General features: G+C 39.0%; 1 protein-coding gene across 3 annotated transcripts in view; it reads left to right on the top strand.

Annotated features, from left to right (window-relative positions):
- znf385d (zinc finger protein 385D) overlaps positions 1 to 25,759 on the top strand; it is a 114,975-nt gene that overhangs the window by 79,448 nt on the left and 9,768 nt on the right. For 2 of the 3 annotated variants that reach the window (XM_064349144.1, XM_064349157.1), the window contains 3 exons: positions 3,384 to 3,470; positions 13,478 to 13,588; positions 19,862 to 20,030. In XM_064349144.1, coding sequence (XP_064205214.1) covers positions 3,384 to 3,470; positions 13,478 to 13,588; positions 19,862 to 20,030 — 367 coding nt within the window. The remainder of the gene's footprint in view (positions 1 to 3,383; positions 3,471 to 13,477; positions 13,589 to 19,861; positions 20,031 to 25,759) is intronic. The other variant, XM_064349151.1, reaches the window with a different exon arrangement.

Here is a 25,759-nt window from a genome sequence, read left to right as displayed (position 1 = left end):
AGAGAGAGGCAGAGTTGGCTGGCTGCTGAGTGTACATTCATCTTAACAAGTGCAAGTCTGAAATGAATGAAACTTAGTTGAAGTGGTGCAGTTTTTTTGTTGTTGTTTATTTTAAATAGTGGTATTAAACAAAAATTGACATCAAAGAAATAAAAAAGCTGTGGTAAATTCAAACTAAATGTGCCATCTTCTGGTTCCTAAGTGTGATGCCTGCCAAGTTGAAACAGTAGCAGCACAATGGAGAGGCCGACTGGAGGGTGTCTCTGCCAGCTGCCTCCTGCTACTGGCCAATAAGGGAATATTCACCCTGCAAAATTATTCACGGGAACCACTTATTATAGTTTTCAGCACTGCCCAATAAATGAAACATATATTTTGTTTTAGGAGGAAAATAAATATTAAAACTTCAAATATTCAGTCTCACCTTCCTTTGGACATCAGAAGTTATTGTTTGTAGAGATGCACATAATGGATCCTGTCATAACGCGCTTGCTCTTGATGAAATTAGCAGTTGGCTGTGATGCTGACACACTGTGGGGCGATCTGATTGGCAATAATGAAACCAAAACTCACAGTTAATTTATTCTTATTAGCCATCATAATCAGCCTATTTTAAAACTGCAGCGCGGAGTCACAAAATTGCCGAAATAGAGTTGAACATGCCTTGATTTGAGAGCGTCTGCAGAATGCCTGAAATGTAATGTATTGTCTAATTTTCCAGTGCCTTGGGTTACTGCTAGCATTTGACAATTGTGCCTTGGTTGCAAAAATGGGGCCCTTAGTGTTATCACTTAGTGTTATCACCCTTAGAGAATCATAGTCAGGGAGTGATAAAAGAAAAGCTAGAGTGTTAGTGTGACATTGAAAGTCAAACATTCACAATGAGAAAGTTGCAGCGTTAGTTAGTCTGGAATGAGAGTGAGGGTTGCTGTGGTAGAGTTCCAGTCAAAGAACTACAATAAGAGAGTTATAGTGATGGATGCAAAGTACGCAAGTCAAAGATGGATAGTCAGTCAGAAATTTACACAAGCAGGATCATACTGTGGTGTACTTTCATGCTGTGAGTTCATATTGTACTGCATTCAGCACAAATCATGCAAGTTAATACTAAGGGCATCTCTGTTTATGTAAGAGCTAGAACTCTCTACAGCTGAATGGAGCTCCCTGCTGTGTAATGCAGAACACAAACATGCCTTTGCATATTAACATGCAGATCTCTTCACACCCCAAATGGATTGAAATGAGTGCAATCTGAATGAGCACAAATTCTCTTAACAATGTACCTTTGCATAGGAACCGTGTAACACCATGAAATATACAATAGGCAAGCCATTGTTGTATGTTCAATTTGCCATCCCTATTTAAATATACCATTTTTTATGTGATATTTAGTTTTCTAGTTTTTAAAATATTTTTGCACGTTTTGATTAAAAGCCCAAAAAGGTGTTAGGTCTGCCAAATTTGGCTGGGATTTTGTCTGAATCCCAGCCAAATTGGAGACTCTGAATTGCCCATAGGTATGAGTGTGTGAATGAATGGTGAGTGAATGGTGTGTGTGTCCTATGATAGATTGGTGGCCTGTCCAGGGTGTATTCCTACCTCTCGCCCAATACATACTGGGATGTGCTTCAACACCCCCAGCGACCCAGCCCAGGATAAGTGGGTATAGATAATGGATGGATAGATGGATGTAGTATATCCTATTAAGATTTTGTGAGGAATTAGATTTCATGAGGACTTGGTTGCATATCACCATGACAGTACTTTGGTCACATAAAATGAGACCTGTATCCACCATATACTATAGCAAGAAAATTTTGCGGTTGTTCTGTGTTCTTGAACAAGTTCAAAGAATATGTATGAAATGCAGTTGCAATGCCCTACATTTTATACATCTCAATTGAGGACGAATTCTGCAAACCTCATTGACTGACCTTAATGTCCTCAGTGGCTTTAGGTTACATTCTGTTTGGTCTGTCTACAGTCACAGCTACATACACTGCAGAGTTTGAAGGATACTCCAGTCCCTGAAGAAAACAAAGACTTGGAAAATGGAAAATCAGTATCACTTTAGAGCGTCTGTTCAGTAGTCCTTGGGAACAGCCAGCCTTGCTTGTCTGTCCTCGGGTTTATCCTGTTCTGACCAGCCAACAGCAGAGCTGGCCTGCTCAATAGGAATAATGGGATTTCATTGAAATGCATGCACTATGGGCAGCTTCAAACTGCAGAAACATCATAGCAGCTTGCTACACTTTGTACTGCCTTGATGGGGATCTGAATAAAGGACCGTGTCATTGCCATTTAGAAAAAAATTAATGGAATTGAAATATCTGTTTATTTGTACTGATTTGTGTTATTCATATTAATTTCCCTCTTTCCTAGTGGAAAATGTAGATAAAATTTGGTTCTCACATACTGATTAAAATGACTGTGATGGCTTGACTGATGCTGTGCATTGATTGTCATAAATTTACAACGTAGTTTACAGGCTGTGATGTGACCAGCTTTCCTCAACAAAGAGAGTAAGGCATCTCGTATGAGTGTCCTCTTAACACTATCGTTTATAAATCATACATTCTGACACTCTGAGGAAAACCAAGTCAATGAAAATCTCATCAATTTCACACATGCTGTATTCATTCCTCTGGTCTGCATTACACTATCGTTTTATTACGCTTCGGTTTTGCTGTTCTCTGCTATTCTGAAAACTCAAACAGATGTTTTGTAAAGGGGGATGGTGAGAAAGTGTTTTGCCAACCATTTGCCAACAATATCTGTTATGCCAGTGACAAAAAATATGAATATCATATGTATCCATGTTAACTTTCTCTTGTACAGAAAGCAGGTTAAAGTTTGAGATGTGCTAGAAAGGAGGGTATTGTGACATTTCAGTCATGTTTTTAAATGGTCCTTTCTGAGGCATGGGGCCTCTTCTTGGCTTGCATAAAACTACTGTAACAGCTACTGCTAAGTAGAGCCTATTTTCCATTTTTTGTTTTTCGTTCCACAGGAGTAAATAAATTGGAAACCAGCTGGTTTTATGACATGATGTTGGGGAACTTTTGCAGTGCACTGTATAGGTGTTAATCACACTGTCCCAGATATGTTTTCTTACTATCAGTGCTAATTATACTAGTGCTGTTCATTTAAAACTATGTAATTGAGAGAGCCACACATTCCCGTTATGTCACATTTGCCTTTACTGGTGTTGAATCAGCTGAGAACTTCCTGTGTTCAGGATGTCTCTTGTGTAATCTTGTGCAATCTCTCTTTATGCAATACCGTAGGTTCTTTATCCCTGTGAATTGACAGAGATTAGTTCACAATGCAGGGCATGGACAGGTGTGTAACTCTATGGTCTCTGTCATTTTTCCCCCCTCTAGAACATGGTTGGAATTTCCCGAACAGAGCAGGGCTCACCCATTTGCAGCTGGAAGACTGGACTGCCTGGAAGACGGCTGTGCGTGAGTGTAAGTGAAAAAGAGCAAGACGCCGCACATTAAAAATGCTGTTTTTATGCGGGTTGTGTGCATGTATGTAATATGATGTGTGTGTGTGTGTGTGTGTGTGTGTTTGTGTGTATGTGTGTTGCAGTTCATTGTCATAGCCCAACAGGTTCGAAGTGTTGGAATTGCAAATCTCTGTGTGCGTTTGATCAATAGCACTGAAAAAAAATCCAAACTGACTCTCCCAGGCAGACTGTGTAATTGGAAAAAACATGGGACTGAAGATTATTTTGGACAGGCCATTTATCCCACTTTAGTTAATGGTGAGTGAGCTGGACGGGTGTTAATGGGGAATTCAGACCTCAAGGTGGAGGAGTCTGTTTGCATACTCTCTGTCTCACATACCATCACATCACACCAAGGGGTGAACCTACCGTCCGCCGGTAACTGGTTCATATTGTGGAAACAGCGCCTTTCTCTCTCATGCTAACGCTTCCAAGATTTTGCAAAGAGCTGGGCTTTGGCTGCTAACCTGTAATAACAGGCCAGGAAAACACATTTGTATTTTGTATTATATTCCAGTGTTGTTTGGTGGATTTTTTGGGTTTTTGAAAAAAGAATAGGGTGTTCATTTTTATGAAATTGTCTGAAAAAGCTTTCTCGCTCAGTGTTCAAAACGGATTATGCAGACTATGATTTGAACATGGTACACATGAGAGAATACAATTGAGAGAATGAAAATTGAGTTTCTCGTTCCAGTTAGGTGTGTGACCAAAACCAAAAATAATCTCTACTTCATGGAGCATAATTTCAGCTATTTCTGGAGCTTTCATCAGTCATAAATTAAATTGCATTATGATGCATTTAAAGAGAAGGTGCTCAAAATGAAGGAGATACAACCTGTAAAAACAAAAGAGAAGCAGGACACAAAAATAAGTGTTTTGAGAGAGAGAGAGAGAGAGAGAGAGAGAGAGAGAGAGATTACTCAGAGCATCACTGTGTGTGTGTGCGTGTGTGCGTGTGTGCGTGTGTGTGTGTGTGTGTGTGTGTGTGTGTGTGTGCATGCATATACACAACTAGCATTTCCTGGAACACTTTTCCACCACTGGCTGTCTCAGCACAGACCCATTAACGGCTGTGTATTATAGAAATGGCATTATAATTAGACAAGGCTCTCATGAGATACCACACTTGATAAATATGATGATAAATATCCATAAATAAATGTACTGACTCTTCAAGTAAGCATAATATTTATTCATGAACCGGCACCTTAATTTTACTTTGGGTATAGATTATACAAAAATGCAACATTTTCTGAATTGTGTAGTACAATTGCTGAAAATATAGGCCTACTAGAACCAAAAGGAAGTGATTTGTGTCTGAGGTTTTGCTCATTTGATTTACAGAAAGTGTTCTGCTCTTTAGTTTTATGTTCCACTCTCTTTATGAGGGTAATTTGAGGCTATTTGCATAATAATTAGCCAGTATCAGAGGAACATGCTGCCTCTACCACAGCCCCTCCCTGCTCTGCGTGACTTCGCCCCACACGCAGCGAAGTGTTTCCATGGAGGTTTCATTTTTTTGGCTTGTTATAGAGTGAGAGAACTTCCCTCAACTTCAACCTGTAAAGCAGTATGGAGGCCCTGAAGATTCCTAGAGGGATAAGATGTAAACCTATCGCAGAGTTTATGTCTAAGCTTCGGGGAAGTGGGCTGAATTAATGCATGTTTGAGATGTCAGTACTAAGCTACTGTGCATGACTCTATCTCCTACTTTGACCTTCACTCGATGAAGTCTACTACTTCTGCATAATCTAACACATAAAAATGGATTATGCTTCTATGCATTTTACTACACACACACACGCGCACCAACAGCTGTTTATACCAATACAAAAACACAAGAGCCACGTGCACTGCCTCTCCAACACAATATTCACACCAGTATGCAAACTCAAGCTATGTAGATGAGGATGCAGACATCAGAGCAATACACGCTCACGTTTTATGCTGATATACACCACAACTGTACACCAGCATATGAATACAAGGGTCGTACCCCTCAGGATGCAAAGTGCATTGACCATGCAATGTCCACCTGCAAATAAACACCAGAGACATACACACCAACACAATCATGCCAGTTATAACCAGAGCCAGATACTACAGTATACACAGCACACAAACACAGATGCCCTAAGCAACACGTTTTCATCTAACCTATTTTCATAGCACACAAATACAAATGCTTCCAGCTACTGTACATACACCAACACATAAATACAAAAAACCTATTATATATCAATATGCAACAACAAGAGCAATAGGAAGGGCTTGGAGTATTAAAAGCAAAACTATGCCTGAAGTGTGAAATAACAACATAATGAATGTGTGGGACCAAGGTTTAGTTAATAAAATGTGTCATTACCTTCACACAGTTGTCAGACAGAATCCTTCAACCCTGTTTCTGGCAAACACTTTACAGTATGGTCTATTACACTGTATCTAAAGCACAACTTACATTTTTAAATTTCAAATATAAAAAACTTTCTGAAAAACATAATAAATTCCAAACAAAGTTTATTATTTGAACATTAGATGAGATATAAAACTGGGTCATATAGTGTAACAAGTTCTTCATTTTTATTTATTGACAATCATTTACTGCAGTGGAATTTTACAGAATGGTAAATTAAGTTGTGATGATGTGTGTGTGACTATGGAGCAGCAGGGGCAGGTTAAAGCTGTCTGACATTTAGATTTGGCACAGGATCAGTTAATGGCAGGAGTCTGGCATTATGACACAGTTGGGATTGTGCCTTCCATAAAACCAGTACTGTTTGGATCAGCTCACATTTTGTGGGGCTCATCATTAACCATAAAAAACATTGGGCTTTTTGAAAGTTACAAATTATAGATTTTTTTGTAAGATCTTTTTGTTAAATTCTTTATAACAGTTAGATCAGTGGTTCTCAAGTTTGGAACTGGAGCCTCATTGTGTATGCTGGGATTCGCTCCAACCACTATTGCAATTCTAGAATTTTAAAAAGCTGTTATTTTTCTTAATTACTCTTAATTTTTAGAGGGATTATTTTACCCTCCTAAGCCACATTATGTTAGAAATAGCTATGCATGCCATAATGATTAAAAGTCCAATAATCACTCTTATTGTTTCAATCATTAAGTACAATGAATGGAAATAAAATCACCACTCTGTTAACTACCATGTTAGCTTTGAAAACCACCTGCTGTCTATATAACAGAAGCTGTGCTTCAGTATCGTTTGAATGGCAAAATCTTTGCATTACAAATCTTTGCCATGAATATTCCCTGAATGTGAGTTTGGAGAATGAAAAGTACTTGTATCAACAATTTTAAATAATGTCAATAAAATGTCCACAATTTTGCAATGGAAGTAAGCATTAATGTATTACTTAGTATGTATGTATTGCTTAGGACTTAACATGCTGTTTTCAAACCCAGTTCTCCTATCCCTACCTACCAAAGCAACCCTAACATGCCATATGCATTCTTTTTTAAAATAAAAGAATGACATTTCTGCAGCAAGGATGAGCAGAGCGGTCAGCATTGTGGCATGAAAGAACTGAAGTTTCTGTGAGCTGTCAGGTTGTCAACAGACTGAAGGCCAGAAGTGGCTGCTGATGCAATGGTGGGAGGACTTAGACCACGAGAAGAAGAAGGTGGATGATGTCATCCCTGGGAGGGAATGCTGGTCTGCACAGATGGGCGCAGGAGTACCTGCACTACTTTTTGTGAAGACTTTTGGATTTAAGAGAACATCTGAATCCAGTAACCTCATAGCAGGATGTGGCATGTGGAGCATTAGGCCTTTATGGAAAGATCAAGCCCCTGTAGATTTAGACATATCAGGAATTCTTCATTCATCTGACTGGCATCACTGAAATACAGATATCAGGGCTATTTCCATTTATTTTCTTTATAGACTCCCTCGATCAGGAACACTTGGTGAACATGGCTACAGTTTGTGTATTGCATATACTTCTAACTGCTGACTTGTACTAAAGGAAGTCAGGTTAAGCACAGATACCTTACTCAATGTCCCAGGCTACATTTGAATTCACAACCTTACAGCTAAAAAAAAAATCAGTTGCTTTACCATCACACAACTTTACTGCCAAAGAGAAATTGCTTTTAACAAAATACTTCATCTGACAAGTATGTATATCACAGGGGAGGTGGAGAGTTTATATTTGAGCAATAGCTCACGACAGGCCATGGTATATGGTTATTATATCACAGCTAAGGGGCGTTGTTCGGCCCGATGCACAGCCCCTTAGCTGTGATATAATAACCATATACCACGACCTGAAGTGAGCTATTGCTTTTATAAAACGGTCACCAAGTATGGCAATATGAAAGTAATAGACACGCTGGTATTAACCACTGAAAAAACTTTTTTTTTTCTCAGACGCGGAGAGATACTGAATTGTGCAAAGGAATTAGACGTCATAGACGTGGTATATGGTTAATATACCACGGCTATGAACCAATCAGATTGCTTGATTTGAGGTACCCATTTTATAAACATAAATATTTATACATATATACATATATATATATAAATACAATATTGCCAAAAGCATGTGGACACTCGAACATCACACCCATATGTGCTTGTTGAACATCTCATTCAAAACCATGGGCATTAATATGGAGTTAGTCCCCCCTTTACTGCTATTTCAGCCTCCACTCTTCTGGTAAGGCTGCAGGCTGGCAAGGGAAGTGGGGATTGGTTTCCATTCAGCCACAAGAGCATTAGTGAGGTCGGGCACAGATGTCGGGCACACCAAAGGTGTTGGATGGGATTGAGGTCAGGGCTCTATGTTGGTCAGTCAAGTCCTTCCCCACCAAACTCAGCAAACCGTTTCTTTATAGACCTCGCTTTGTGCTCGGGGGCATTATCATGCTGAAACAGGAGAGGGCCTCCCCCAAACTGTTGCCACACAGTTGCTGTAGCATTAAGATTTTCGTTCACAGGGGCCAAGCCCAACAGCTCCAGACCATTATTCCTCCTCCACCAAAATTTTAAAATTTATGCATTCGGGCATGTAGCATTCTCCTGGCATTCGCCAAACACAGATTTGTCCTTCAGACTGCCAAATAGTAAAGTATGATTCATCACTCCAGAGAACAAGTTTCCACATCCCCAGAGTCCAATGGTGCTGTGCTTTACATCACTCCAGCCAACGCTTGGCATTGCACATGGTGATCTTAGGCTTCTTGGCCATGGAAACTCATTTCATGAAGCTTCCAATGAACAGTTCTTGTGCTGACGGTGCTTCCAGCGATAGCCTGGAACCAGTAAGTGCTGCAACCGAGTCAGATGACTGTTACGTGCTTCAGCACACGCTGTTCCTGTTCTGTGAGCTTGTGTGGCCTCTGCTTTTGTGGCTGAGCTATTGTTGCTCCTAGACATTTTCACATCACAATACCAACACTGGGGTAGCTTTAGCAGGGCAGAAATATTATGAACCGACTTGTTGGAAAGGTGGCAGCCTATGACAATGCCTATGAGCATGACCCATTCTGCTGCCAATGTTTGTCTATGGAAACCCACTAATTAGAAAGGGTGTCCACATACTTTTGGCCATTCATTGTTTTCATTGTTTATCAAGGGTTAATGTTCTGTTTATACTTATTTTTTCAAGAATACATTATTACCTACACACACAAAAAGTGTGTAGGTGTTTACTGAAGGTCAAAAATTGTTAGTACTTATGTGTACACAGCCTTGGAATTTGTCCTTATTCTTTTTTGAATTGATACCTGTAGGCATGTTCAGGATAGATCTGCTTTTTCCCAGTCTCATTTTTCCTGCTTGCAATATTTGTTTTTCTGTTCCTGTGCTGGTGTCAAAATGAAAAATGGCCACTTGGAACCTTCTCTGCATGTGTTTCTGGCAGGAGGTATTCCCTGTCCCTGTGCCGATATTCCTCCCTTTTGGCCTGTTAGCAGTTTGCTCCAGAGAGCCCCAGTTTCCCAGCAGGCTTGGCGTGCTGGTTGGATTGAGCCCCCAGGATTTGAGGCAGTTTCATTTAAAGCTTTGCTATTCCAGTAGTAGGAGATCCAAGCTGGAATTCTGTTGCATAAGGTCATTTTTAGGTCGTCTGTAAAAACCATATTCTGTGCACGTTACACAGGTACATCTTTATGCATGTACCCATATTCATTACACCTTCATTCAGTTACTGTCTACAGAGATTTGAAATCAAATAGATTGTGTCATAAATAAATATGATTTGATGTTTATGGTTATCAAATTGTTTTATGCAATTTATTACAATGCAAAAAAATTTAATATAAAGGCAATTATGGAAATCAATATAAATGGAATTCCATAGATATGAACACCATATGGAACAACATAATTGCATGCAATATGGAGTTGTGGGAGCACAGAATTCCAATTAAACACTCCTCCATATCTTCAGAAGACTGTCTTATAGAAGCACTCCTAAGGTATTTTGTGATTAAAGAGTTTTCGACACCTCATATTCAGGCCAGTGACATCACCACATCTTTTACTGTGACATCTAACATTCACTACCTCATTTCCTTTAATTTTGGTCTGGTCTCAGAGTTGCCCCACTCATATAGTGGTCTCATATGAAGTCATAGTGCAGGTATTTTCTAGACCAACTCAAGTTTTCACATGCACCCAGGTGAACATGGAAAATGATAAATGTTCTTTCCCAGTGGTGCAGATTGATTTTAGTCCCTCCTTTAAGTTTTGTTGCCAAGCAGGCTCAAACAGTGAAGTGGGACAGCGCATGACTCAGAAGAAAAATTGCATACTGGCAAAGGGTAGGGTGTGTTATTCTGTCTTTGAAACACATTTAGGGACTGGGAATTATTTCCATCACTTCCATCATTTCAACATTGATGTTCTGAATGCCCTTAGTCAAAGTGCAGCCCAGGCTTTGGTTATGAACATGACAGTGGCATGCCTGGTTTTTAGAATCAGTTTATTCATTTATGAAGTTTTATTTCTGACTTTTAGGTTGGTCTGGCCAATAAATAATTAAATCAATTCCAATTGATGACTAAGTTCATCTAGGATTTTTCTACTGGCCCAGTTACTGAAAATGAAAACGGTGAGAAATGCACAGTCACTTTGTTAAAACCTGCATATAGTTCAAATGTCTTAGTGTTTATATTTAATATTTTAATTACTTTTACTATTGTGACAACCCAGAAATAGAATTTATTTCTTTTTATATTAGTTTATCTGTGCTGTATTTTCTTTTCACATTGCACGTTTTTTGTATGATTTTTTAAAATTAATTAAATAGCACTTTGAACTTTTTTTATTTATGTATTTATTTCATTTTTAAATTATTATATCGCCACCATCACCCACCATGAACTGCTGGCAGAACTCACTGAGGCTCTTAACAAAGACCTACAAACCAACAGGAGTGCCTGCATTGGCTTTTCAATTGAATTCAAGATTTAATTGCTTTTAAAGCAAACACAGATTAGCCCCTTATTACATTACTGAGCTGTTGATCTCATATAATCCTAAACTTCTCCTTAGATTCAATAAAGACCTTTCGACTATTCCAGAGTCCATGTGAAAAAAACTAAGGAGGCAGTGCTTTTGCAGTAAAGGCTCCTGGAATGTGGAACTGGATAAAACTGTCCCTGTCTTTGTCTGAAATCCACATCAGAGCTGAAATTCATGATATCTAAATATAGTCATGGTTATTATTACATCTATTTTTTACATTTGTACTTTATTTTTCTTCTACCAATTTTCATACCAATATTTTTTCTCATTTTATTGGAAGGCTCGGTTACATTTGTCGGCCTGTGTCATTGCAGCAGTGTCCTCCTTCACTTACTGTAAGAAGAGCACCTCCAGACCCTAATTTTTACTCTGCAGTACACCAGCTGAGCTGCACTGTCATTGTTTTTGAGGGATACACTAAGGGCATAGCCCAGTCTCCAATCTATATTATCTTAACTTCAGCACCTAGTCTGTATCCATGGTGAGCATCTCTACCAACTGAGCTACTTGGTAGCCCAAGCCTGAGCTACCCATCAACGTCAATATCCTGACATGATTACCTCATAATCAGAAGATAGGTCTTTATATTACCATATAGTAGTAAAATTACATTACATTACATTACATTATAGGTATTTAGCTGACGCTCTTATCCAGAGCGACTTACAACAGAGTAACCAAACTCAGGATCAAGTCCGCTTAAGTCCATTGAACAACATGTAGATAAAAAGCCTTTACTATGATGCATACAATAAGGAGAAACAAGATAGTCTGAACAAAATTTTTTTTTTTTTTTTTTTTTTTTTTTATAGTTATGGGAGGGGGTTTAGGGAAGAGGAGAGAGGTACACAGAGAAGAGGTGCGTCTTGAGTTTCCGTTTGAAGGTGCTCAGACACTCTGCTGTTCTGACCTCCACTGGAAGATCGTTCCACCATCGTGGGGCCAGAACTGCAAAGAGTCGAGACCTTGTTGCTGCTCGTGTAGGGGGAGGAATCAGCCGCCCTGTAGTAGCCGATCGGAGCGATCTGGCCGGCTTGTAGGGTCTGATCATCTTCTGCAGATAACCAGGAGCTGACCCTTGACTGCTTGGAAAGCAAGCACCAGTGTCTTAAACCGGATGCGAGCTTGCACTGGTAGCCAGTGGAGGGAGATGAGGAGGGGAGTGACGTGGGAGTCACGAGGGAGGTTGTAAACCAGACGTGCTGCTGCATTCTGGATGAGCTGAAGGGGTCTGGTGGCTGATGCTGGGAGGCCAGCCAGGAGGGAGTTGCAGTAGTCCAGACGTGACAGTATCATGGCCTGGACCAGGAGCTGTGTGGAATAATTGGTGAGGAGTGGTCTTATTCTGCGGATATTGTACAGGATGAACCTGCACGACCGGGTGGTTGCCGCGATATTCTCAGAGAGTGACAGCCTGTTGTCGAGCACAACTCCAAGATTTCGGGCACTCTGTGAAGGGTGTAGGGGAGTGTCTCCTAAAGAAATGGGGAGATGAGAAGTGGGAGAGGTAAGAGAAGGAATATGGAGAAGTTCCGTTTTGTTTGTGTTGAGCTTGAGCTGGTGTTTGGTCATCCAGCTCTGGATGTCACTCAGGCAGGCGGATATGCGATCGGAGACCTGAGTGTCTGTGGGAGAGAAAGAGTAGAAAAGTTGAATATCATCTGCATAGAGATGATATGACATGCCATGGGCGGCAATAACAGGGCCAAGGGACCTAGTATACAGAGAAAAGAGGAGGGGACCAAGGACAGAGCCCTGAGGGACCCCAGTTGTGAGGGGACGAGGAGCTGATACTGCACCGGCCCAGGCAACCTGGAAGGAGCGGCCGGAGAGATAGGACGCAATCCAGTTGAGGGCTGGTCCGCAAATTCCCAATTTTGTCAGGGAAGACAGAAGTGTAGGATGGTCAACGGTGTCGAAGGCAGCTGAGAGGTCAAGAAGAATTAGGACAGATGAACGGGATGCTGCGTGTGCTGCGTGGAGAGACTCAGTGACGGAGAGCAGGGCAGTCTCCGTCGAGTGACCGGGTCTGAAACCAGACTGCTGAGGGTCTTGGAGGTTATGTTTAGAAAGAAAAGAGGAAAGTTGGTTAGACGCAGCACGTTCGAGAGTTTTAGATAGGAGAGATCACCACTGCACACTGTCTTAAAAATAAACCCAATGGGAAATTTAATGGGTTATCTTAGTTGAGGTTCATACCCTTCATCCTTGGCATCAACTTCCACATTGGAAGTTGAGTATTGTCTGTGAAAATCTGTGGTATGGTGTGGTAACTAAAATGCAATATAATCATAATGTAGATAACACTGGAGGATCCTCTCTGGAACTCTTTACTCTGAAAGTCTTTTTTTACAGATAATATTGGATATGCACCAATATGCACCAACAAAAGAGAGTGTAAAAGAATTGATAAAGAATTGATTTGCAATGCAATGTAGAAATACATTATTCTCTCTCATTTTTTTTTTCTTTCATAGATGGATCCAGTTCAAAAGGCTGTTATAAATCACACATTTGGAGTCCCTCCACCACCTAAACGGAAACATGTTGTGTCTTGCAGTGTGTGCCAGCTAAGATTTAATTCACAGGTGAGTGCTGTCAATCAGGGCATCATTTCAAATCCTTCTCACTCTCTTTGTGTGAATACAGATACATAAAAGATAGTAGATTATTATTGTAAAAATCTAAGTCATTTATAAAATACTGAAGGAGTTTAAACATTATTCACAAAGCTAGGGTTTTGTGCTGGCTGTCACATTGCTAATCATAAACCTACATGTAATCTTTACTGTAAAGCTTTGCCCTCACCTTATTATGGTAGTTAATCTGCAGTTCTTTAATTTGAAATTGCTTGCATGAACAAAGCATGTATCATCATTGTCTACAAAATAGCAATTTGCTGCAGAGAATGGGGGATCAAGGGTGGGGTGAGACGGGACGAGGAGCTCAGTGACAATTTTTGAATGACTAGTTGTGAGCTTTTTATTTCTCGTTCCAAAAAACATCATTACGTTATTGGATAGTATTTTTGTTTGAATAATTTTTTGTGATGGTGTTAGATTGCCGAAATTTGAATGCCCTTGGAGTACAATCATGAAGAAAAATTTAAATTAAACCTTAAAGAGACTTAAATTAAGATGAATAAATATATGCTAAACTAAGAATGGCATGTCACATAATTGTAATTTAAATTACATCCGTATGCATTCTGTCCAATTCCCATGTTTAATAAAGTAAATATAAATGAAAATTAGACTAATATTCCATCAGCTCTATCCTTTATCTGTGGTTGATAACGTTGTTATAAGACAGTACATTCCAAATGTCATTAAACAAGCTATTTATTCTGGCAGAGGCCAAATATATCATTATTGGATGCTGAGTTGTTATTTCCCCTGCACGTAAGATCATTTCATGATAATCACCCTCCATCAGGGCCTATCAATCATAGCTCCTGTCTACCCACAATCCTCGTCTGCATGGAGCCAAAGGGTGGATGAGACAAGGAGAGGCTTTGCATTTAGATAGGAAAGATAAGTATGGCAACTTAATTTCCATCAAAAATAGCTTATTATTATTACCAATAATAAACATGAGAATATATTGCAATAGATATTCAGCTGAATGGGAATTGGGTCTCATTAATGTGGCCATCAAAGGTTTCAAGGAGCACACAACCACTGAAACACAGTAGTCTGCGGTAATATACTTGGAACCATAAAGTCCAAACTGCTATCTGCTAACAGAATACCAGAAACAAATGAATGGCCCTAATGACATAGTGGCCATATTGTGCATTGCTGTTGCATCCCTGTGGAAAATAATATTAATAATATTAAAAATCTTGCTATGCAAGCTGCCTTGGATATGAGTGTCTGTTAAACAAACAACTAATATAACATACACATCTACAAAAAAGCAAATCTTATCATATTAAGTCTTATCCCCAATAAAAACCAATTTGATTTAGTCTGTTGAAAACAGAGGTTGCAAAATTGTTGCATCTTTTTGGGAAATAAATAATTTATTTGTATGCATGCACATAATTCCAAGGATTATAAGATTGAGTGATACAAATTGATTGTGATTTTTAAAAAAATGAGTAGCTAACATGAACTATATTCATGTGTATAGAGACATTTTTGAGAAATAGGTTATCAATTTATCTCAGAGATAAAGCTTATGTTGAAATACTAATATTCTGTTCAAATTATGAGGGACAGATTTATAAGAATTAAACAATGTCCAAAACTATTTATGGAATATGTGCACAATGTTTTATTATTATGTACATATGTGAGATAAATGCTTTTGGGAAATAATTTTTGTACTGATTCAGTTGTGCCAGTCTAAGTATCTAAATTCATCAAAATGGCATATCCATAGTTACTACTAAAAACCTTTATAACAGATGTCTGAGTTCATAAGACGATGAGGGCACTACATCTTGAACATGTCCTCACCTCTCACCCTCTTCATTCCCATGACTTAACATGAAGTGTTTATTTTAAATGGAAAGACAAAGGATGCATGCAACATAAAATAATTGGAACATGGTACCTATAGAGGGTACCTAACCTATTCTGACATTTAAAATAACTTATTAAAATATATTATGTATGACTGCAGGGCCAGCTGAGCTACTCACCATGAATTATGTGATAAATCTCCAGCTCTCCAAATTTGTGTACACGCAGCTCACTCTCTGTTTGCCGTTATAAGTTAGCCAAATAACATTGATATTGAACAACAGCTGTGTAAATATTATGATCAATAAATAACACAGATATCAGACCAATATCTACATTTATAGACTGCAGTGTATTTTTTTCCCTTTGTTTTGGCTCTTCTGATTTGTGTAAAAGAAAAATGCAGAATCCTACATGAACATGACCTCTGAGTCTGATATCAACCTCTTGACCACAAGCATATTTGAGCATGTGCATAAAATTAAACTGGGATGTATAACTGTAATGATTTTTTGCTTAATGTTAATTTACTTTGAGGTGGGCATTACCAAAAAATTCAAAATAAAACGCATCATTTTGCTTTGTGTAATTCTATAAGGAACACTAATCCAATTGATTACGAGTCTAAAACTGGTGTATTTGTGTTATACTACATAAAGCGCTGAATTTGAGGCATGGCGTGCATTGTTCTATTGACTGATGCCATGACAGTCTTCATTCCTGGGTTAGGAGGCCTTAGAGTCCAGCAGGGCATGAAATAGATAACATTTCCTCCTCAACTTCATTTGTGATCAGTGAAACTCATTCATATTCCCCTGTCCACATTCCCAGTCTACCCCATAAGTGAGCAGGTGGGAGAAATTTGGCAGCTTTATTTAGTCTCTGAGGTGTTCATATTTCTCCGGATACTATCCACCTAGCTACAGGCAATGTCAGACCGTCAGCAAGGAACGCACGCGGAGGTAGACAAGGACATCTGAAAGTCTTTTACAAACGGCAGCAAGGCTTTCTGCCATGACAGTAACTCATTGCTGGCAAACAGAGCTATGAAGATAGCACAGTTTGCCTTCAAATGATAAGTCTTCCATGAAGGTGAATTCAAATGTCACAAAGATAAATCTGAAACTGTTGGAAAACCCCGCCTCTTTTCACTTTTGTGATTTAACATAGATGCAATAGCTGTATTTCCCACTGAGTCCTTTTTTTGTTTTTTGTTTTCACAGATATGTACGTAGCTAAGGATGACACCTTAAATACATACACATCACAGTTAGACATTAGGGGCAATTTTCATTTTCAAACATTTTCCAATGTTATATGTTCTCTAAGTTTGCAGTAACATAGAGTTTGCTTTACAAGCATGGCAATCTCTTAAAATAGAAATGTATCCACACAATTGCTGATGAAAGGTCAGTAAACAATTAACTTCTCTTCACGGTTTTCTCAGTGATTTTTTTTCCCTTTTTGTGCTCTTTGCTTAACGTTGTCTGAGAATTGACTTTCTCTACTTCCACTGTGTGCAGACTCAATGCATACCCATCATTGCTTTTACATCTAAAAAAACAGGTCAACATCTAAAGGTCAACATCTCATCAAAAGGAAGAAATTGTTATCGTGTTGCCTTTTTACTCAGGTTATGTCATTTATACACAAAAGCGCAAAGAAAGACGCCAATACCATGTCCACTCAAATATATGTCACAGTTGTTCTAATTAGCAACAACTGATTTTTTCAAGTGAGATCACTGCTTCATGTTTTCTGCTTTGAATTATAACCTCCTCCATTTGTCTATCTACAGATTTGTCATATTATGGATATGAGTTTGTTTCTTTTGTATGCTCATCATCATGTCATGGCCTAACAAACCCCCATGTTTTTACCACAGACTTTAAAAGATTCACTTAAGATAGCTGGGGAGATAATAATGCATTGACGTTCTGGTGCTAGTCAATACAGCTGGCTCAGTAGAAGCGCACCACATGGTCTTCATCAGGAATGCAACTTGTTTAGCGATCTCCAAGAAACATCCCACTCACCCACATGCTATGGGATCGGTTGGCATCCTGATGTAAGAATCACTAGGGAAGACATCTGGTGACCGTTCAGGCTGTAATGCTGCCCACCTGAGGGAGATCTAAGGAACAGGATGGCCTGGACTGCCTTAGGGAATCAGAGGTTTTGTCTCCAGTGGGCAGAGGCAGCTGTGTGGGTGCTCAGTGAATGCTGATGGAGTGCGACTCTGGCCTTCACCTCCCCTTGTCCCTTTACAGGTCTCTGAGTTTGTGCTTCAAATAAAATGCATCAAGACAAAATAAATGGGCCCCAATTGCCTTACCTTTCAGAAAGTGATTGATGTTCTGATTTCTTCTTCATCTAAGGTAACAGGCAAGGTTTATAGCAACTGAGTACTGGTTCCTGCAATCTCTTCTTCTTCTTTTTCTTCTTCATTGAATTATTGTACAATTATTAGGAAATAATTGCTATCTAGTAAATAAAGTCGTGTATTCATAATACTAGGATAATTTCAAGACGCTTCTTTGTAAATTTTTTGCCTGTTTGCCCTGTTCTTCTGTTTAATTTATTTTAAAATGTAGCGTAATTAAAAGCTATGGCACAGAAATGCCATAAAGTATATTTGGGTTATATGAGGGCTCCTTCCATTTCTATTTCTCTGGCCTTTTATTGAAATGTTTATTAAGAAGTTTACTGAAAAATGTTTTTTCAAAAAAGCTTTTGCACTCTAGAGAACTCAAAGGACCTTCCCAGCATGAATTCAGTGACTACCAAGATTCAAATTATGGTTATTTTTTTTTAAAGTAGTTTGCACACCTCATGGTTCTGATCAAACACAATAAAGGCATTTGCAATTCAGACAAACAAGACTATTTTTGGATTCAATGAAACAAAATTTAATGGTGAAAAAAGTTAAAATCCAAGAAATACGAAAAGGTGTGGCCTGAAAATTGTTAAACCATTTAAATCAGCTTGTGTCCAGTTTAAATGGTTACCATTTCTGCTTCCTGAGTAAGACTGTGCCAGTCAAAACACATGTGCTGCATAGGCTACTGTAGCACATGGAGTTGCTTTGTTCTTTCTCAAGTGCTCATTCTGGCCCAAGCATCCTGTCGTGCCACAATATTTAATATTAAACCTTTCACTGAATTTGAGTTTGCCTCATTTTTATACAGCATTAAAATAAAGCAAGCGGTAAAACAATGACCTTGGAATGGCAATTATCAGAATATTCATATACATAAAGATTAAAACTTATGCCAACTGATCAACTTTGAGTAATCCATGGTATCAATCATCCCTAAAAAACTTTTTAATTGGCACAAATCTCTTACTTCTGGCCGCTGTATCTCAACATGGCTAGCAAAGTAGTTTATTGAGAAAAGATGCTGAATTCATTCAGAGGGTTTGGAAAGGTCATATGCCCTTAAACAGTCTAAATAAAGTGACCAACCTGCTCTTCAGAGACTAATTTAATTACATGGTGCGTAGGCTGCTGAAAGTGATTATAAGGATAGAAGAGGGGGAGTCTGCACTCAAAACAAATAAATGAAAAATTGTATTTAGTATCTTGGCAACTCAATTACTTTTCAGCCTTTTATTTTGGATATTGAAGTCAAACATGTTTTTGCCTCAGTCGTCCTCTATGTCTCCTTTCTATCCTGAAACAGTTTAAGCACATCTAAATGAATCCTCCAAATGGTCTCTCATGTTATGTCTTCTCAGAAAACAGAATTTTGTGTTCCACTGTTAATGCAAATTACCATAACCTACTGTAGATTTTAAAATGTAATAGGCCTTCGATTTGTGAAGTTTTAAGGAAAAATATCATTTGCATACAGTAGGAGGTAGTGTGAGGTACCAGGAGAGGAGGAGGATTTGTCCAGTTTACAAATGTGTTCATTTAATCAAGAGCTGGAAACTAGCTGTAGATATATTACATGTTAATCAACTTAGCTGGCTGCCTGCCAAAAGCAATATGTAGAGAAAGACGGTTTATACACAACAATAATGACAACCTATGCAGATTAATAAATATTAATGAGATGAACAGTGTGCACTATTGTTTTGGCTTTCCTTCCTGCCCCGCCCTTTGACCAAAAATCTTCTTGATTTTTGTACCTGTAATTCTTTCTGTGATTTTCGGAACTATCTCAGGAGTGCGTTAAGCTTAACCAAGGAGTGGCAGAGGCTGTAACTTCAGGTCATGACAGAAAAGCAGGAGTAGGTCCTCAGCCAGGGATTGATCTAACCTGATCAGCTCTGTTCTCTCTCAGACTTGTCTGATCTGAGTGAACTCAGATCTGGTCGCACAGTGAAGCCACATCAGCTTGCTTGGTTATGAACGGACTCTGACTGCACAGCTTGTTCTTGTTACAGAGCCAGGCCTCAGCCCACTACAAAGGAACCAAGCATGCCAAGAAGCTCAAAGCCCTGGAGGCCCCAAAATGCAAGCACAAAACTGCTGCGGTCACCAAGGAGACCACAAACAAGGACACCCCAAAGAGCACCTACCCCCCACGAATCCCCACCAGCACTGACAGAACAGGTTAAAACTAGAAATCTCTGTCCATGTTCTCTGTATCTTCTCTCTGAATGCATATGTTTCCTTACTGTCTTAATGTCTCCCACATTTGGGTTTATCTCATGTTGCAAATCATTTTACAAAACCGTCATAATTTTTGTTATTTGACATAGACCTGTCAGAATTTGCATATGCTCTTCTGGTTGTAAATGAAATCCCATTTAGGTAATACAGTTAACATCTAACATTTGCTAATTATGTCATACCTTGTAGAAATAACCTGAAAAAACATACACAATGCCCAATGAATATCAGGTGAGGAGAGCTGTGGTTAGTCCAGGTAGTGTATCCAACTAAAGCCTTGTGTGAAGAGGCAAATCCATTTTTACCTACTCATTGCAAGAACAATAACGTAATCCAAAGGCTTTACTGAGGCAGAAATATAATGTGATAACACTGTTCCACATTTTCAGTGTAAAAAAATTATCACCATAATACATTCATTAAGATAAAAAAAAAATTAAATGAAAAAAAAACCTTTTGTGCTAACCATTAACAGTAGATATAAAGTTATGCTGCAATGATCAGCAGTGTGAATTATAAGTGACAGTTTAAAAATGAAAAGTAGGACCTGCTACCTGCTTTGTAATGTTTATCAGTAATCTTTCATGCAAAAGTCTTTAGGGAAATAGATAGCACATGCAATACAGCCATCTTACTGTATATTATCTTACTCTCTTCCTGCATAAACTGCTCTCAGCAGCAACATTTGGAGCAGATGGTGTAGAACCGAAAAAAATGGATAGCAATCTTAAACAGATGTTATTTTATTTACGCCACCATCTCATTTTTACAAAGGGAAGAAGAATTTGAGCTGAAATAAGAGCTTATGACAAATAGAAACTTATCCATGAGAATAGTTGTCGGCTCTCTGTAGTCTGGTCCCCTTTGACACACCCCCAACGTGCAAGCATGCATGTCCCCAGATAGACACACCAGGAAGCATCCTATGCTCTTGTCAATCACATTCTCCACCGGACTCCTTACCTGACTCACCATAGAATGCTTTGGGCATAGGATATTATACCAATCACCCTTAACTAGTCCACAGCCAGTGTAATGGCCTCACGACTCCTCATTATGTAAATGAAGGTCTGTAGTTTTAGGTCCGATACTGGTCTTGATCCGACCACTGACACCATCTGTTAAAATACGGACTGAAACTGTCATCACAAAAGTGTGCTAATATTTTGTATTTCTTATCATAATTAAAACATCATTGTTAAAACATATGTATTTTTTTAAATTGTAGAATGTTGGGAAAGAAACTGCAGCGAACAGTAAGAATGTTCTAAGAACGCCTCACGGCGCTACCCCTTTTACGCAGGACCTTGAGCATTTGTTGTCACAGACGTCATTCGCTAATGAATATTAATGCATTCAGGTGGCAGTGAAATTAATTGCAGAGGCGTGCAAACGCAGCGCCTTGCGGCAGGCTGAAGTAGCTGCTTGTATGTTAATGTCTGTCTGAGATAGTAATGAGAAGCAGGGGTCAGTGAGCCGTAATGGTGGGACTGGAAGCGCAGATGCAGCAGGGATAGTGGGGGAGGATGCAAGCTGGTCTCAGCACCGGTCTGCACCAGGCTCCTGAGACACGCCCAGAGAGGATCCTTAGAGCAGCAGTGGATTGGTAACGAGTGGAAACAGTCGCTTAAAGAACATTTAATTAAGGGATTAAATGGCTCTCAGCTGGAATGAAAACTAGTATCTCCTTGAGCTTTCTTTAAAAAGGCTTGTTTGTAGGCTTTTGTATTTTAATGATAAAATAAATGTGGTTTGATTTTTGATATGGTATCAGTGTTTCTGAAGCCCTTCTTGAGGCTTATGAGAATGCTTACGAGAATGTATCGCAAATAATGTATTTACATTTGACATAGTGTATGTATGTGTGCGTGTGTGTGTGTGTGTATGTGTGCATGCCTGCATGTGTACGTGTGTGTGCATGTGTGTGTTCGTGCATGTATGTGTGTATGTGTGTATGTGTGGGATGTGCCAGCATGAGAGAGATGCCGATAGTCCAGCCGCTGTTTCTCGTTCCAGTCCACTGCTGCAGGAAATGTACCCTGATATTAGCTATTAAAGAGGAGATTGTAGGGAGGCCACATGCTAGTCCTGACAGCTGCACTGTGTGACTGCTGGAGAGGCAAAGACCAGCTTCAGCTCAATCAGCCATTTCCAGAACAGCTCCACACGGCTTTCAACCATCTTCACAACCATTTACCATCCACTGTGCTGAAAAAATCTCCACACACAGAAATAGCAAAGTGAGAAATAGCACAGAGCTCCTGACCCTTGAAATGAAAGCTATGTGGACTTTCAAGAAAAGGTCTGACATATCACTCTTTATATTTTTAACTAAAATGTTTTTTTTTTCTCTCTTTTTCTGTGAAGTTAATTGCTTTTAAGTTGTTTTACGTGACATTAACAGTTCTCCCTCTGGGAATTCAGACAGATGAGCTGGAACAGCAAAATCAGTCTTTATGAGCTCTGAAGTGTTTCTGGCTGGAAGCTTTCTGCAATGTTGTGTCTACAGACTGAATATTACTTGATCATGAAAATCAATAGTTACAAGCCAAACTTCTCAGAACAGAAAGCCCTGGGGGGTCCATTTACTTTTAGCCACAGTGGCATTTAATAGACCCTAATAATTTTAATTAAAGTGCTCAAATCACCAGTATTTAAAAAATTAATCAGGTCTCGTGGGGACTCTGATTATTTTGTAATCTGTGAAGTGCTGGAGAATTTCAGAAATGCTAAATGTTTTTTCCTCCGCCGCAATTAAGAATGTTGAAACTGGCAGGCTTCCCAGAGGAAAGACCGGAGCCATAGTAGAAGGAAGTGGGTTTGACGGCATCTCGTTGGAGTCATAATATGGAGTCATTTTCTGTCGCTATCTCTCTTTCCTCGGACTATCAGACAAAGGGATGTTAATTTACATATTTATTTAACCCAGAAGGTCAACTCATTTCTCTTTTACAGTGATAATCTCGGGAAACAAGGCAAAAACGACCAGGGGGAAAGTGGGGGATGGTGTCATTCTAAGTAGGACTAGCCGTCAACCTCTTCCCCCAACCTCACAGCTGCCTTCCAGATTGATCACTGTCATTATAGTCTTTAATGAGAAGGCATTGAGTTATTTACACTCCTTTACGCAAGCTCAAGGGTCACAGTGATCAGGGGTATGGATTATTGGATTTTGGGTCACTCAAAGTACATTTTAACAACTGCTTGTTCACAAGCTAATTATTCTATTAATTGCATTTCAGAGGGTGGAAATTCACTGAAAGACATACGCAATACACACATGTACACAAACACACATGTATGTACACCCACATACAAAAGAGCCCATGCACAGAAATATTGTAAAATTGGGATACAACATTTTTATGCTCAGATCAGACACGTTTAATCAATAAACACACATACACATACTTTTACTTTCTCAAATCCTTGGGCTGCATATCAGCTCTCAGTTTTCGGTAGATGACATTGTTCTCAAATGTGCCACCATTTGACAAAGTAAAAGACTGTTGTCTTTCATGGGCCCTTGTTTTTTTGTCAACATTGAATACGATGGAGCAGTCAAAACCCAAATACCACAGATTTTTTTAGGGTTTACTAAGGTGTTCAACACAAACTGCTTCAGTACATTTCCAACAGGCTAAATAGATATACAACAAAAGCTGTGTAAATCTGCCTGGACAACATCTGCTCTGCATATGAATAGTACATTGCAACATTTGGTTGACTTGGCTGTATCTGAGGGTTGACAGTCTAGCCAGCCACAAAGGGCCAGATTTACGTGCATAAAACTTGTACAAAACACGAGGGTATGTTCATGCATACGCACTCTGCATGAAATTATTTACTAAGGCTACAGCTAATTATACAATCAGCATATGGCTGCCTACTAATTGCATTTTGCATATGAAGCCAAGCTTTTCATTTCATTTTATTTATTATACAGGAAAAAATTAATTTTATACAACAACAAATGGTTATAAAAACTTGGGCCCTACTCAGCACATTTATTGGTTTGCAGAGGGTTCCTGTCCTGCAGTGGTAAAGGAAGGGAGAAAGAAGGATACAGGAACGAGAAAAAAAGGAAATAAGGATAATAATAAGGGATAGAATAAGTAAGAATGGAATAGAATAAATTAATATTGTAGAATAAGCTTTATTCCAGAATAAATCTTAAAATGCACAGTTCAAAAAATGGCTGTCCAGTGTGTTGAATACCTTCATCAGATGTTGGTTAATTAATGTATCTTCTGGTATGACTTGAGCATATCCAGCATTACAGTCAGTGCAGGATAAAATGTGAATTGCAATATTCCAGCTGTGGTGGCAACCATTGATTGAAATGATCCAAATTTGAGAGTGTAATCATACAAAGCTTGACTATTGACAGGATTGAATGGGAATGTTGTATGGGAAGTTCTTGGTCATTTTTTATTTCTCCCTGAAGATTTATTTATATGGCTGGGTGTTTGTTACAGATGTAGGAGGTGTCACCAATTCTGTGTTTTTGTCACTTTTTTGTCAGTTCCATGTCTTTCCCCGTTTTTAGTGCTTTCTGTGATTTTTCAGCAGTTTTGCCACAGCATGCTCTGTTTCTAACAATGTTCTGTTAAAGGCAAAGAGCATGTTCTTTCTCTGACGGAAAAGCAACTAATTGCACCATCCATTTACTTTTTTAATTTTTTTATTAGCGGCAACTTCCTGCTGATTTTTTTGACACTACAAGCATTCGTTACTGTCGCTACAGTTGCACATGTTATTTCAATCATTTCCCACTGCTGCCCATGATATCTAATTTAATAAATACATTTTTTAAACATGTGATTTCTGCCTCTTTTCAGTTCTCCATGATGTTTAACAACTTTTCCATGACTGCTCTCTGACTTCAGCCTATATTTTCTGTAACAAATACCCAGCCTTAATTATTGTCTGGCTGCTTAATCTGTACTGTTTGATGATTTCTTGCTCAGGGAGTTGAAATAGTGTGATTCTTGTAAGGATTTTTTCAGTGCATCTTCGATGCCTATACATGTTTCTTTGTCTTGCTTGCTACATGTTTTATGCCTCATCTTTAAAGGCAGTTAAATTTAAAGCAAATCCAACTCTTGTTAATTGCATGAACTTTAGTAAATTCAACAGAATATGTAATCAGAGATATAATATCTCCACCCATTATTGTGCGATCCTCCCTTAAATGCATATGCATTAAGAAGAGAAGCGTACATTGTAATGACTCATGCAGATGACATGCAAACTGTGCTTTCAGCCCCATGTGCCTGTTTGATACATAACACACATGTTTCTGGGGCTGAGTGCATCATATCTGTGCCTGAAGCTTATCCCAGAAGGCTTAGTAAATCTGGCCGATAGAATCTAGTTGAACATTTGTGCAGACAGGAGGAATCGGCTGCTTACTGGACAATGACTGTGCCTTCTCGCAGTGTATTCCCTGATTATTAGGGCTGTCAGTGGAAGTCACTGTGATGGACAACAATGTGGCCCCACTTCTGTGCTTCCTTGACATGTTTCTCCTCTCACTCTTGATTTGACAGTAGCGGGTATTATATAAATTCAAATATTTTTCAACTGTCAGTACTAAACTCAGAGCATGTGATGTTTTCCACATTTTTTCCAAATTACGTATGTTGGGGAGGAGGAAGTCTTTCTAA

Source organism: Anguilla rostrata, chromosome 1 (genome assembly GCF_018555375.3).
Source record: "Anguilla rostrata isolate EN2019 chromosome 1, ASM1855537v3, whole genome shotgun sequence".
In the NCBI taxonomy this organism is placed as follows: Eukaryota; Metazoa; Chordata; class Actinopteri; order Anguilliformes; family Anguillidae; genus Anguilla; species Anguilla rostrata.
Note: the sequence above shows the minus strand (reverse complement) of the source record. Positions and strands in the feature narration are given on the sequence as shown.